General features: G+C 36.7%; 1 protein-coding gene across 1 annotated transcript; it reads left to right on the top strand.

The window, feature by feature from the left end:
• Positions 1–9580: 9580 nt before the first annotated feature.
• Positions 9581–11086, top strand: LOC120728610 (5-hydroxytryptamine receptor 4). The gene is made up of 2 exons (XM_040023632.1): positions 9581–10546; positions 10601–11086. The coding sequence occupies exons 1-2, from the start codon at positions 9839–9841 to the stop codon at positions 10913–10915; spliced, it is 1023 nt and encodes a 340-aa protein (XP_039879566.1). The 5' UTR covers positions 9581–9838; the 3' UTR covers positions 10916–11086.
• The last annotated feature ends 4793 nt before the right edge of the window (positions 11087–15879 follow it).

Raw genomic sequence — 15879 nt, 5'->3', positions numbered from 1 at the left:
ATTGCAGCATTCTTTAACACTGGTATCTGTACTTCTACTAAAGTACAGACTGTCTCTACTGAGCAGTCAATGAAAGTATGACTCTAACTGGGTAGTTGTAAAAATTAAAAACTAGAGAGTGTATGACTATACTAGGGTTTAAGATCAACATGTAGACTGTGTCGCCTGGATGACCTCGTACTAAGATCCAGGAAAAACAGGAGCTACCAAGAAACAAGTACAAATGTGTTTTCCTTGCAAACTACTGTTTACAATATACGGAGAGACCACAGCTTTGTACTTAAATGAAGAGCAAAGTAGCAGACACATCCTTTCACAAATTGTTTTTAATTCTCTGTGTATCACACCTGCAGCTCAACCTCAATGGATATACCTGCTCTCACTGTACTGTAATGTAGCATTTATTTTATTGTTCTAAATGTCCAAATAAATTCAATAGTTGTAAATGGGCTCTTCTTGTGGAAGTGTAACTCTCAGACTCTGCTTGTGTTTAGGATGGAGACTTCATGTTGATCACACTAATGGTCACTCATTAGCTGTATCCATGATTTCCAAAGCAAACTTGAACTCTTATAGGTCTGATGGTGAGAGAGGTAGAAGTACATGAAAAGCTGTGAAATCTCTGGTTTATTAAGGAATATATATCTTTTCTAGTGCTTATTTTCTGTGTATTTTGTTTTATGTATTTTATAATAAAGGCCTGTATAAGGAAGGGCCCATCGTTACGCACCAACCAATGGCTCAGCCAACTGAAACTGTGCAGAACACAGGAAGTTTTGTGTGCAGAGCTGCAGAGGCAGTATATTAAGAACAGAAAACCCATGTACAGACAGAAAAGCGGAACTAAGCAACACACACACACACAACAACACATCACACACCACACACACACACACACACACACACACACACACACACACATCAAGTAAGGGCAGAGGTAAAGAAGTAAAGAATCATAAAATGATTATAAATACTTTGAGTCTGCGTCTTCTCTGTCCAGTAGAAGAATAAAAAGAACTGGGTTCAATAGGTTGTGTACAAAATTGTTTTTATTTACAAGTCACACTACACACCAAGCTCCACAACTTACAGTCTTATCTGTTCTGGAAAATGGGTCATATCCATACACTCCTTTTCTTAAACTCCAACAGTCAACACAAAACTAAAAAGATGTTGTAAAAAAGTATTTTTACAGGACATTATCCTGAGCTTTTACTTTATGTATGTCATATAAAATACTGGTGACTGCAAGTGCTTCCCCTTAGCCTTCTAGTAGATGCACTTGGTTAGAGATGGAGAATTGATAGGATTTTAGCAATTCTGACATTACAAAAGTCAAAAGATATTAAATTTGTGCAAATTAATTGCATGCTGTTTAGTGAAATGTTTGTGCATGTTGGAGATCGGTGTTCCTCAAAGAACAAAAGAAAATATTATTATTATTTTTGTACAAAACACTTCTCATAAAAGTAATGCAATACGTTACTTTGTAATTACTTAAAAGAGAAAGTTATTTATTATAGTACTTGTTACATTACTTTCGTATTGCTCTGTAAAACAGCTGAAACATACTGTCTCACGATTACCATCTAACAATGTAAACCTGAGGCTACAGCCTCACACACCAACACAAATCCCTATTCCAATGAGCAGTAGCGGTCCTAGTCTGTTTGGCGCCCTGGGCGAACACTCCCTCTGGCGCCCCCCCCCCCCCCCACACACACAAAACATATTAAGGATTGTACATTAACATAAAACTGTTGTACACGCACACACATGTGAAGAGAGAGAGAGTATGCATAGTATGCAAACGGATACCAAACAGCCATCATAATTCGTCATACAATGAGAACAGGACAAATCAACAGTCTGTTACTGTTGCTATTTTTACCATTTCTTCTTGGAGCAACTGTAATGCACATAATTTCCTTAGGGATTAATAAAGTATTCTGATTCTGATTGTTTCAGGATGACCTGCCATTATCCAATGACACATCTGCTTACCTGTATCTTTTGCTCGTTTCTCCTCCTCTTCTTTTCTCTTTTTTCTAAACTGAGCATCTGATGGCTTTGAACTTTTCTTGTCCATCTTCCATTGGTTTTAATTTTGCACTCCAGTATGACCACCGATCCATCAACTCGAGGATCACCACAACATGACCTAATAGACCTACACCTTAGTTCACAGATTCACTTTGTCTAAGGTTTATTTCTGGGATTTCACACAACCCAGGATTCAAATCATGAATACATAATGGGCTTGGATTTACAACATTATAAATGAAATGTGCTCTATTTGGAAGCAGCGGGTCTCCCTCCCCTTTCGACGGGTTGTGTGTGAGACTTTAAATCATCAAACTGAAAATTTTAAATTTTAAACTGTTATTGATCCCATTACTCCAAGTCCTAAAGTGTATATTTATTTTCTTACTCTTCTTATATATATTGTTTGTTTACTTGCACTGCTGTAACTGGAGCCTCGTTGTCTCGTCTCTCTATATACTGGACTGTATGTAGTGGAGATGTCAATAAAGTTTACTTTGACTTCAGCAGCAAGCAGGCGCACCGAGGGCTCTCGCGCTCACTTTTCGTGTACAGAATTACGGAAAAAACATCGGTGCAAATTATAAGTCTGTATCTTAATGTCTGGTGTTTTTGTGTTTGTTGGTTTGTTTTTATTTTGTTTTATTTTGCTAGTTGATTATTATTAGATGCTGCTCCAGCCAGCCAGAGAATTTTTTTTTTTTTCCGATGCCCGTGATGCCGGCCCCACCACTATGCCACCCCGGGAAACCGCTCGTGTCGCCCGTACGCCCGCTACTGCTAACGAGCAAAAATGCATTGTGAATGCTGAAAATTTGAAGATTTTGCCAAAAATGCTTAAAAATATTTCAAATGTCAAAAGCTTATTATCTTTCTTTTAGTATTTAGGTATGACCACAAAGCTGACAGCACCAAGCAAAGATGAAGACCAGCAGAAAGAGACTTCAAAGCAATCATCACAGTGATTCTACTGTAGAAACATAAACATAAATAGAAATGGAGGCTGATCATTAGCTTGTTACTTGTTGAAATTCAGGGTCTGGCTGCTGGGCAGGGGCTTAGCTTAGCGTTAGCATGCTGTCTGTGCCAAACTTGTGTTGGTAGCATAATGTAACTGTTTCTCTCCTGCATGCAGTTTGCCTTTCATCATTATGCTCTCCTCCTTTTTTGCCAAAAAATAAAAGTAATATTCATATTTACGCTCTACACCACTACTTTCAGCAGATCAAAGCTCAAGTGCAAATGGAAAGCATAAGCAGTGATCAGACTAAATATTCCAAAGGATTGGACGACTAGGTAATGGTTCTCTATAAAAATCAGTTCTCGATTCCCATCCCTACCCATGGTGTAAATTTGAAAACCATAGGTGATTTTCAGAAAAGTTCATTTCTGATCTTGAGTTTGGGATTTTTAGTAGATACACCTTTGGAATCAGTTTCAAAATCCTATATCATTTACTTCTTGAGATGTTGCATTCAAAAGATTATCAGAAAACTTGACCTTTGACCTTGTTGTTAAGGTCAACAAAATTCTTACTTATCCAAGATTTTTAGTAGATGCACCTATGGTATGAATTTGACAAATGAAATTGACAAGCTTGGCTGTCCATGTCACTGCCCACCCTTTTCAATAATAAGTTCCGTAAAGAACATCTGTATTCATTGATCAGCCCATTTTCCCAGGTTTTTGGCTGCTAGTCTTTTCTTTCACATCACTTTCCCCCACTGTAAAACAAATGCCAACATCATCACTGTAGTCCAATCATCTTGCTGCCTGCCTTCTTCAATTCAGTCAGCCTCCACTCTGCGTACTTTAATCGCCCTGCTCATCTTTCATTCGCTCTTGCAGTCTCCTTCATGCAAGCCACTTCCTTCCCATCACTGTCTCACACAAGACACTCCACCCAAGCCTCCATCTTGTCTTTACCACCACCACCATCTAAACTCTGGGGGGTCACCCCTGGGATTTCATTCTTCTGTGATGGGCCATCAGAGTCTAATTGCCAAATAGCATAATTGAATTTTGTATATTTATAAATCATGTTCAGTTCCTTCTAATGAACTCTCTCCTTATTGAACTCTCACTTTTTAGTCATTGAGTATCAATATGAAAAAATGTTATAAAGCATCAAAACAAGCAGGCTTCTAACACTAGCAGTCTTTTCTTAGATTTAACAGGTAAGCTTCTGGGATACACATGTTTTTAGTAGTGCAATTAGCAAATTGTTACATGTGAATTTGTCTTGCCTTACCATTTGTGCAATGAAATTAGTCTATTTCTCCACAGAAAATGGCCTTAATCTTAGAGGAGATTTGAGAGAACAGTTGATGAAAACATTAAACTGTTTCTAAGGACATTTTAAAACAAGAAACTTTTATAATGTTGCCATTTAAAGTTTGATTAGGATTGAGAGAAACTAGTAATACTACTACTACTACTAATAATAACGATTAATAATTTAGGATTGTAAATCCTCTTATCACTAATGAAAATAAATATGCTTACATTTATCTGAAGGAACTGCTTTAAAAAAACAGACAAATAAGCTACATGCATAAATGTGTTGTATGTTCCTCAGCAACTGTGGCTTGCAGACCGTGGGAGGAATCCACTCACCAATTTACTGTTTGGGAAAAATATATAGTTTATTTAAACAGTAATGACTTTGTTGTTTGTGCATACATAATGCATATAACAATAATAATGTGTAATTTAATGATTGTTGCATTTGATTTATGTTCTCATTGTCTATATGTAATGAGAATGGCATGCCAGAAGAGGGCTGCATTAACCCAAGAATTAGTCCCTGAAATTCAAGAGTTTTGGTGCTCTGTAAGACAAGGTTAAACTGCCCTTATATCAACAGGCAGTGACCACAAGTTGAAAAGATTTTATAGAAAACAAAAATCAAATTATGTATACAGAGGAGTGCAGCATTTCTCACAATTCTGAAATATAATGTAATTACTTAAGAGTACCACTTTTTCAAAAACAGCAGTGGTCTGTGTGACCCATAACTATTTGGTAAATAACTTTTCATTTGGGGAAGATGGTGGAGCATGACATCTACCAATCTAATCGTTGGCTCTTCCTGCCCATGAGTCAAAGTATTTGTGAGCAAAATACTGATCCTCCAGTTGCCCCCAAACCATCCATCGTGTGTGTATGAATGTTACTCAAAGTTCCAAGGTATAGATAAAAGCACTGTATGAATGTGTGTGTGAATGCCTTAAGTTGAAAGCACCTTGGGAAGGTGCTATGTAAGTGCAAGTCCATTCCACATCATTTAAACAATATCAACCAACTCAAGTCAAATTCTGGCCAGTATTTCACCCACACTCTTCCGCTGTCATGTTTCTCATGATAAGAACACACAAAAGGACTAACAGTGATGCTGGAACCCATTGTCGGATGAGAACGTGTTGCATTGTCAGCTGTGGAGCACTGAGGCTGGTGAAATACAGGATGACAACAGGGGGTTTAAGGAAATGTTAACTTGACTTTCCCTGCCAAATGTAAATATGCTGACATCCTTTCTCTTCACATTCAAAAATACATTTTGAGATTGTTTTAGTTTTGAACCCAGCCACTGATGAAGAAGTTCTTGCCTCTGTGCAGTTCTCTTCATGGCATAGCCTGGGACGGTGAAATACGGTAAGGGTGAAGAAAAGCAAACATTTCTGTTAATCCTCCTCCACATTCTTTAGATGAAATGGAAGGATGGATTAGGACAATATGCAAGGTGAGCATATTCACCTTAAATGTACCAAGCAGTGGGGTGAAAACAGTGGATTCTCTCATAACACTTTGCCAACAGGAAAAAAGGAGAGGGAGAGACAGTCACACCAAGACACTCTCAAGAACTATTCCCTTAATAGACACACTACCTCGACCACCAATACCACCGCACACATGGATGCAGCTGCAGCAAAACTTACTCAGCGATTCTTTTAGATTTTAAAAGTTTTCCATTTACCATAAAATTGCTCAAATTTTCACCAAAGAAAAATACCAAAACTATGAACACCAAACCTGCTTACTGATCTCCATCATCTTTTGGGCAGTCCACTAGCAATAATCCTACAATGTATGCTCTTAAATCACCAGCTGTCATCATTGTCAGCATTGTCATGCTGAAAAGCAGATGAAAATGAAAATCAGAAAATTGCCAATCAGATGCTTTTCTGAAGGTTTTGCATGGTGAATCTTAATTCTAACAAGAACATCTCCAATGTAATGTAACCCTAATGCATGACAGAACCTCCACTATGTTTTACAGATGGCTATAGACACTGAGTGTCCCGCTTTCCTGATCCCCTGTGTTTCATACTGATGATGATTTGAACGAGAAATTTCAGATTTGACGTCATATCTCCCTAGGATCTGTTGCATCTGATTATCAGTCCAGCTGTTGCATAATTTGGCATAGTTCGACCCCTTCTCCCTGTTTTCCTTCCTTAACAATGTTTCCTTGACAACCAATCTGATGAAGACCATTTGTGATAAAGGTTTCTGATAAAGTAGCTGTATCGCTCACAAAAAAGAAAAGAGAGCTGACTCAAGAAAAAAAAAATCTCTTTAAATATATTCACTATGGAAGAAGATAAACACACTTTTCAATTCTTCGAATTTAAATTTGTACAATTTGAAATGGTGATTATATAAATTAGGACAAATTTAAATGATCAAATAATAAACGTATTGTCTCATTATTAAATATTACAGTATTGATAATGAAATGCGTAACCAAATAAGAAGGGTCATTTTATTTGCAGTCGAGTACAAGAAACAAAGCACTGGAATCACTGTCTCCTCACTTTACTCTCACAAACAAAAGAACAGATGTGTGGTAGTCTACCCTGCCTACAAAGAACACTTGCATTACACATATGAATGACTGGTAAAAAAAAAAAAAACACTAATTATTGAGGCAATCTGCCTTTTATTGCACCCTTCATTAAAAATTCCCCCATGTTTAATTAGAACACGTCCGCCACACATGAAATACGCCTGTCACTGGCTGAGGCCCAAGGTATTCAAGCTCGGCAGGATTGGCTGTGGTCTACTGCGCGCTTAAACGCATGAAAGGGATGATGAGAGATGTTTGAAGGGTTTGTAGCAAATGGAGTTGCACAAATATGAAACTGATTTAAAGTATGAAATCAGATAATTGAATAAATCATTTGCTAATTATTTCATCAAATTGAATTTGTTTTGTTTTTTAACTATTTTTTCACTGTTTCTAATAGCAAATTTGATTCTTAAAATTACTTTTATATTGTTTTGAATGATCCTAACTTGCTTTGAAAACTTGCTGACCTCGGTTTTTTCAGTTGCAGACTAGTCACCCCTGATAAAGTTACAGCAGTCTTTCCTGAAGCGAAAATAAATAAGTCCATTTAATAGTTTGGGTATTTTACAAAAATATCATTCACATATTTACCTCCTGTACTAGGAGCCAATGACTTCTAGATCTTTAAAATATGCTTTGACCTATCTATATGGAACTGCTTACTTTAAAAAAAGAGGGGTTTTTTATGTTTTACTGTATTACTTGGGTGTCAGATATGTTCTAATTTTTTTTTATTGTTCTAAACCACATAATGTCTTTTGTGCCGCTGTGCACACATCAGAAAATCTTTAAAAAAAAATCTAAAACAAAAAAAAATGGTTTCCTTTTTTACATTCATTTGAATTGTGTTAGCAGGGGAGTTGGCAAGGCAAGGCATTTAATTAGTGTGGTTATTGTTGCATGTATTCATTACAGCCCGCTTCCTCTACTATCTCTCTCGTCGGTGTAAATCTAAGGCTGACAGAGCTGCAGTATGACACACACAAGAGCAGACGATCATTTTTCTTCATCACAGGTGAGTGTCATTTTTTTAACCTGTTTTTCTATGAACGCTAGTGAAGGGAAATTGTTATAATAAACAAAACGGTTTATTTAGTGAGCGCTAACCCTGACTGAAATGTTTACAGCTTTAAATAAGCTTAGTTAAACTGTAACCAAGTTGTTCTTTATTCTGATAGAATCCCTGTGATGTTGTGAGTTGAAGCATTTATATTCGAGATGAAAAATGGAGCTTCACCCCTATATAATTTGTAATTAAGATTGTGCAAAATAATGCAAGTGCTTTGTTTGATCATTATGACAGAAAGATGTGAAGATAAAAAATAAAAATACATAATCCTTCACCAGGAATAATATAAATCAACTGACAGATCATTTTGTGCTAGATAGGACTATTATCAGACCCAGATGCAAATATATAGCTGTTGCACAAATGATTATAGGCTGGAAGTACAATAAATAGAAAAATGAGAGAATGAAAAGATCAAATGATGCGTTCAGGGCCGTGAACATGACTCTTCCTACACCTTTTAGCTGAATGCTGAACTGCCTTCTATTTCTTTGATGAGGTAGGTGCTACAGTAAAACTGCTTTTCCAGAATAAATGGTCAACAGTGCAAATAAACAGACTTTCTGATACAGCAAAAACCAGTATGGACATAAAGGTATATAAAATTGTACTATAAAAAGTTGAGAAGTGGTTTTTTTAACCCACTAATTGCAGCAAACAAAAGAAGACTTTTAAAAAAAAATCATTATCAAAATGGTCTAAGTAGTAGTAACTTACTACTGAAAGTTAAAGCAGCTGAGTTATGTGTGGTATCACTTGTTGTGTTAATCTGTACAGTAATGTGCATAAAGACCAGGAACTCCTCATTAAGATAAGCTCTGTGACCTCAGCACTTATTCAAGAACTGTGTCCCAACTGTCTGAAGAACAGCGCTTTATAATTTTGTTTTGCGCCTCTTAACTTTTTTGGTTCTGTCATAATTTAATAATAATTTAAATAATATATTTTCTAGTTATGATTATATTCTTTTTTTAGTTATCATATTCTTTATCACAAATGCTAAAATACACAGTAAGTAACTTTTTCAGCAACTCAGGTTCAGATTTTCTCAATTTGTGACTAATTAGAGACTAATATTCAAAGTTATCATCATTTCAACTGAAACGTGACATTAACTTTTTTTTCCTTAAGTGCTGATGATTTGTAATTTTATAATGCACAATGGCCTTGTTCTATATAACAAGTAATTCAAGTTGCAGTATTTACAGTGTTGATGGGTGTAACATGGTTTCAAAAAAGGTGTTTTGTTTAATTTTTAATTTTTACAATGGGTTGGTCAAGAACCAGATAGAGGGGAGCATTAGAAATAAATATCAGTCCAAACAACGTCTTAATACCTCCTACCTCGACATGGATTACAAGACATGGTTGCACTGTAATACTGTAATTTTGCTTGTTTGTTACTCTAAATCCACCTACTTTTGGGGAATTTGGAGAATTCACTTCCCTCTGAAGGTATTCAAACTATTGTCTGATGCATTAAGCCTTTTTTTTAAATGTCCAGTCGTGATTTTGTAAATAAAATGTAATATAACCTTTCAATCATTATAACAACATCTGTGTTGATTAGAAGACCACCCGGTATTGCTAGCCACAGCAAGCAAAGAGATTGTGTGTTAGATACGCCCACTGCTCTGAGAACAAGCTTTTCAGGCCCATGGTCTCTTGTGATTTATATGGCAAACCAAAGTTCACTGTTCAAAGATTTACTGATAAAAAGTAGCCCCGGAGCTGCATTTCAGCCTGAAACAAACAGGATTCTGGGTGGTTTGTCCACTTTTTCATTGTTAATGTGCCATAGAGTGGTGCTATGAAATGCCTCGAAGTAATTATTTCCAATTCTCTCTGTATGTTTTGACAGGTTTGATTAGACCATGGATAACAGCACCTTGGGATGGCTCGGAGATGATAACACATCTCTTCAACTTGAACTTCAATCGTGTACTTTATTGAGGCATCGGGTCTCTCGCATTTTCCTGTATGCTTTCCTGTCGGTTGGCATCATCTGCACAGTTGTGGGCAACTTCCTGGTGGTCTTGTCCATTGCTTACTTCAAGCAGCTGCAGTCCCCCACAAACTGCTTCGTCATGTCCCTGGCGGTGGCTGACTGCCTAGTTGGCCTTGTAGTGATGCCTTATAGTATGATTCGAACTGTGGAGGGGTGCTGGTACTTTGGTTCTCTTTTTTGTCGGATACACTCTAGCCTAGATGTTATGCTCTGCACTGCCTCCATATTTCATCTCAGCTGCATCGCCTTCGACCGTTACTATGCTGTCTGTAACCCTCTAGTTTACTCTTTAAAGATGAGCCACAGGCGGGTAGCTCTCCTCATTGCTGTATGTTGGCTTGTCCCCATACTCATTTCCTTTGGCCCCATTATGCTAGACCTTCATGTTGCTGGTGTAGACATGGTAATTCCTAAAGATTTATGTGTGTTCTTGGTCAATCGCATTTATGCTGTCATGGCTTCTTTAGTAGCCTTTTACCTGCCCATGGCAATCATGCTAGTAGCCTACTGGAAGATCTTCAAAGCTGCCAAGCGGCAGGCCAGGCAGATCAGTGCCATGGAAAGCCAGATGGCTGCTGGAGTGGGTAAAGACTCAAGCAAGAAAAAAAGACACAGGAATGCCATGAAGAGGGAGAGAAAGGCAGCAAAAACTTTAGGTATCATCATGGGAGTTTTTCTCATCTTCTGGATGCCCTTCTTTACTGTCAACATCGTGGACCCGTTCATTGAATACAGCACAGAGGTGGTCCTCTGGGATCTCTTTCTGTGGTTAGGGTATATCAACTCATCCCTAAACCCTTTCCTGTATGGTTTGTTCAATCGCTCTTTTCGGAGGGCATTCCTCATGTTTATGGGCTGCAGGGTATGCCTGCCCGGATCATCCCCAGGGATGGAATTATCACATACTCGAAAAGACGCAAATGAATGTGCAGAGCAATCCTAAAATAGTATCTATAAATGTAGGTGTAGATATTTCAACAAACAGTGAGGGCTACTTTTTTTTAAATCAACAACATTACTCTCGGACTACTTCAGCCACAGTTTCTGTTAACAACAAGGCAAAATATGCTTAAAACTGAAAGAATATCATTAACTGTGACCTGTCCACTAATGAGGGTGGGTTTAAAACTATGCCTTCAACCATTATGTAAGAATTTGTTCCCAGCCTATGGGTTCATTTTCATAAAAAAATTACATTATTCATTTTTCTTGTTATTATTATTACATTTGTTTCAAAAGGATTTACAAGAGGAAAAAGGAGCAGATCATAAAGTTAAGTAAGAGTGGGAACTGTGGGAAATAAGCAGTTAGAAGTTTTGGCTAACTTATGTGAATTGCTCTGTCCTTAGAAGATCCTCTGTTGAGTGTAAGGAATGTGTAAATGCAGTAATGATGATGGTACAATTCCCAATGAGTAGGCAATGTGAAAGGTTAAAGTGTCAAAAGCTGCCTCTCCAGGGTTTGTGTTGAACTAAAACCAACTACATCCTAGGTGCTGACCATTCCCATATTTATCCTTAAAGTAATTTTTAAAGGTCTAAAAATAGGCAAAAAGTTTTAAATTTGTGGTAGTACTGTTTTTCATCTAATAAGAAAGAGAACCAAAAGATACCTAAATTAGAGGTTTTATATAAGAGTAAACAATTCCCAAGATCTAAATGGGGGAAGTTTGGAAGATTTGTGAAGCAAGAGTTGGAGAAGCAAGTTGAAAGGAACAGATGAAACTTCACTTCAGCAACATGCAGATTTAAACCTCAGGTAAAGGTAAAGCTTATTGATGTTTATAAATTTGCTCTTCTTTGCACGAGAATTTGAAACTATAGTGATAAAATTCACTGACATTATAATAAACTCAAGATAAGACTGGCTAGCAAGGACTACAAAACATCCTGACTGAACTGACTGGCAGAGAAGCAGGAATTCACACCAGTTTGAATGTAAGCAGAAGCAAAAATAATATGAAAAACAAAGCGCACAGCACAAATTTGGATGTGTCTTTTGTTTCGCTTTTGCTGGTATTTGCAGTTTGTATAATTTTGCAGCACAATATTTACAATAGCTACTTACACTTACACCCTGAGAGTTTTGATATAAATACACATTACATGAGAAATAATCGAGAACGAAGATTAAATAAACACTGTTTAAAAATATTTAAAGTTTAAACATGGTTCCCTATAAGAATAGTCGTTTGCTAATTCCTACACAACCCAACGAAAACAGAGTTTGGGTCTCATTGACATGGCATTACACACTATGATTAATTACACACACCCAGAAACATTCATACAGAACAACATTTTGTGTGCACGCTTATGACTGTTGATAAATATTGCAAATTACTGAGTAAAGAGCAACAAATGTGGATAAAAAATTGAAATATTTAATATTTTGTAGATTTTATAGATTTGATGTTTATTAGATGTTGTGCTTGACTTTTTCTCACTGTGTGGTCCCTGTAGGACAGCTACAATATTAAACCTTACCTGCTGATACAGCTTCAAGTGACACTTCAAGACATTTAGTCAGAAATATTGTTTCATAAAAAATGATTTCTTATGATTAAAATAAATACTTTTACTTACCTTGTTTACTTACCTCCATCACTGATACAGATGCAGTGAAATCTCAGTTTAAGATGGGACAGGAAGAGAAACAGATTTAAGGTAATTAAATACACTATGTGAAAAAAAAACCCTACTGGGCCACACCTCCTAATTATTATCATTAATGACATGTTTTCCTATGTGATACAAATGCTTTTAAGGAACTAAGTCTGCGTGCCCTGTCCCAAATACTTTCATCTTGTGTTATTTACTGGATGTGTTCAGTGACGTTAACACAGTTTGATGTCTATCACACCTCTGGTTAGCACATTTTGTGAGAGCTAGAAAATGACAATATGACTTATGACAAAGGAACATTTGTAGTAAACCTTTAGTGTCAATATGTTAATTTCTAATCCTGTCAGTGTTTTTATTTGTGTTGCTCAGAAAGTGAATTGAAAGCACTCTATCATATGGTTTCATCACTGTATAATATTGGATGTGATGATGTGCTATGGCTTATCATTACAGCTGTTAATATGTTGATGCAAATATTGGGGTGGCCTTTACAGTGTAACCCAGACCGAGACATTAACCATGCAGTAAATCCTGCACATAAAAAGTGACTACAGTGTACAGAGTTCATTCTGTGTGTGCTGTGTTAGGTCAGCCTGTGGAAATATATTGGTCGGGTAAACTTGAGACTTCATGTTGCTCGAAGGACAGTCAGTGTGATTGATTATCTGTGCCTTACGAGGGTATTATGAAGTGTATGCTCCCTCTCACACTGTATTTGGATAGGTTTTGGGACACTCTGTCCACAAAGACCTCAAGCGGGGAGAGAAGATGAAAATGTAATAGTAACGACAGTGACAGTGAAAAATATGTAGAATGTAAAATAAGATTTGAACTGTAATGCACATTTTTCCCCAAGTTGTACACTTTTGCTTTTTCCAAAGTGAAGAAATGTAACTTTGTGAACAACTTCTCTTCTAAGCCATATTAAGATTAAGATTTATTATATTGAGAAACACTGGATTGTATAAATCAAACCAAGTTATCAAATAATATACACATTTACGAACACTTACATGAAATTTATTTAGATGCATCATAAATTACAAGATTTTTTTTTTTACTTTCTAACGTTAACATTATGTGAACAAATGGCAGATAAATACATAAGTAAACCCATCCTTTAAAGTAATGATACACAACCTGTAGTAGCCTGTGAACTACAATACACACAGCAGACTTTTCACAGTGTGTATAATAACCTCTTCTTCTTCACCCACCTCCACAGGCTGATGCAGACACAGATGGTCTTGAAACACACAGAAGAGACCTCACTGGACCACGGACTCGATGCTCCACAATGCATCAGCAGTGCAAAGCAAAAAAGCTGTGTCCACTTAATCTCAGCTAAGGCAGCCGTTTTAAATGCTGGTTGTTTCTTTAGTTGTTATTCATTAGGAAACACAGTTTACTGCACCCATGTTTGATATTTGAAAATCCAAAGTTTAGCACATGAATTCCTATCTGATTGTAACATTATATTCTAGATAACAGGTGTTTAAACAGAGTCACCAAGTTTCCTGCAGTAAATAAATGTACAAATTTCCATTAATAAAGAGTTAGCAGATTGTACCACATTCAGTATGTGTTTTGCGGTGGTAGATTTCTGAGGATTTGAATGGTGGTTTGTAATGAGTTCACAATGGAAACTAGAATTTTAATCTTAAGTATGTATGCAATATTTTAATATACCCTAACTTTCCATTTATTATTACTTCCATGGATACAAGTGTAGAGATGGCATAAAGTTTGTGATGTAATTGATTACTTGCATCATGTACACGGTAAATTGGTGTAGGGTGGTGTATGATTGTTTAAGTTGTGGCAGGAGAAGCTAGATGTGGCTGAAACGTTCACCTAAACACGTTGTTTCCATTACCAAAAACTGCTTGCTGGGGTCTGGAGTCAATGTACATCTTAATTACTGTGTATGTTCTTGCAGACAGTTTACTCATTAAATATGTTAAACCTGTCATGTAAAAGGAAGCCTTCTTCGTTTCTTTGCTACAACCAACTTGCCTCACATATTTCTGCACTGTTCGAGTACATCGTCACAGCAAGCTGTTCTACAACTTACCAGCACCAGAAAGGTTTTGATAGACGACAGCAAATTCAAAAAACCTAATGAAGCACTTTTTTTGGCCAATAATGTTATTTAATTCACTGCTAATGTTACAGTAGCACCTTTCTCCTTGTTTCTCTTCTGGAAGAATGGTTTATTGAGAGCCACGCTTACACTGAAGTCTACATGGATCAAATGAAGGTCCAGATGTATCTCTCAGGTCCTGTCTTTGTTGGATGGCTTTTTTTTTTTTTATCAAGGTCTTTTTTTATTGAATAAAAATTATATTTAACAAATATTACAGCAGTGTTAATAAACAGTTTTTCTTCTTTTCCGCTCATACCTATCCAAAACAATGCAACCAAGGCGCAGCCAGTTATGCTGGATGGTTTTTTTTGTCTGTTTCTTAAGGACATGACTTTCAGATAAATTTCTTTTTTATATACACCATTTGTCCAGTTTCCTCACATTTCTTTTAAAAACACACTACACACCATGCTAACATGTGTGAAGTTTTAGGCAAATAGCCCCACTGACTCACTTCATTGATGTAAAATATTATTTTATGTCTGCCAAACTCTGTCATCTTTACTATTTTTTGTGAACTCACCTACAAAAATGGAAACAAAAGACATGTGTACCAGGCTGCTGGTAATAAAGCACCTAAAGATATAATGAAATTATCTCTGGTTCTTTGCTAAATTGTCTTTTATGTGTAAACCCAACACTGGTTCATCCTGTGACTTAGGTGCCTTTTTGTACTTGAATGATTCATAGGTCAGTGCAGAGTGATTTATAGCTGTCAGCCTGTATTTGTTACCTTTGGCATTTTTTGTAGATTCAGCTAAAATGGGAATGGGAATACATTTTGTGTTGTATTTGATAGGCTGCTATTTACAAAGTCAAGACCAGTTTAAGAAATTACAAGAAACGTTTATATGACCACATAAAACAAGGGTGTCCAAACTCCGGCCCGCGGGCCAACTGCGGGCCGGACTGCGGTCCATTTTTAATTGGCCCGCAAGTAATTTTATAAATAGAATAGAATATGGCCCGCACTTCAACTTTTGCTTGAGTGTATTGCACTTCTTAGTTTTAACACCAAGGGGAGCTGCTGTTGATCAAGGCAGTTGCTCCACCAAAAAGGACAATCACAGAAGAAATTTACCCCCAAGTTACTAAACATGGCAGAACCAAAGAAGTGAAAGGTAGAAAGTGAGTGCA

The sequence above is a fragment of the Simochromis diagramma genome, unplaced genomic scaffold (assembly GCF_900408965.1).
Source record: "Simochromis diagramma unplaced genomic scaffold, fSimDia1.1 OVJJ01000302.1, whole genome shotgun sequence".
Classification (NCBI taxonomy): Eukaryota; Metazoa; Chordata; class Actinopteri; order Cichliformes; family Cichlidae; genus Simochromis; species Simochromis diagramma.
This window is presented reverse-complemented; position numbering and strand designations above follow the sequence as displayed.

Coding starts and splice junctions, on each gene's coding strand:
- LOC120728610 (XM_040023632.1), top strand. CDS start 9,839: ATGGATAACAGCACCTTGGGATGGCTCGGAGATGATAACACATCTCTT. Junction 10,547..10,600: donor CCATGGAAAGCCAGATGGCT/GCTGGAGTGGGT, acceptor AATGCCATGAAG/AGGGAGAGAAAGGCAGCAAA.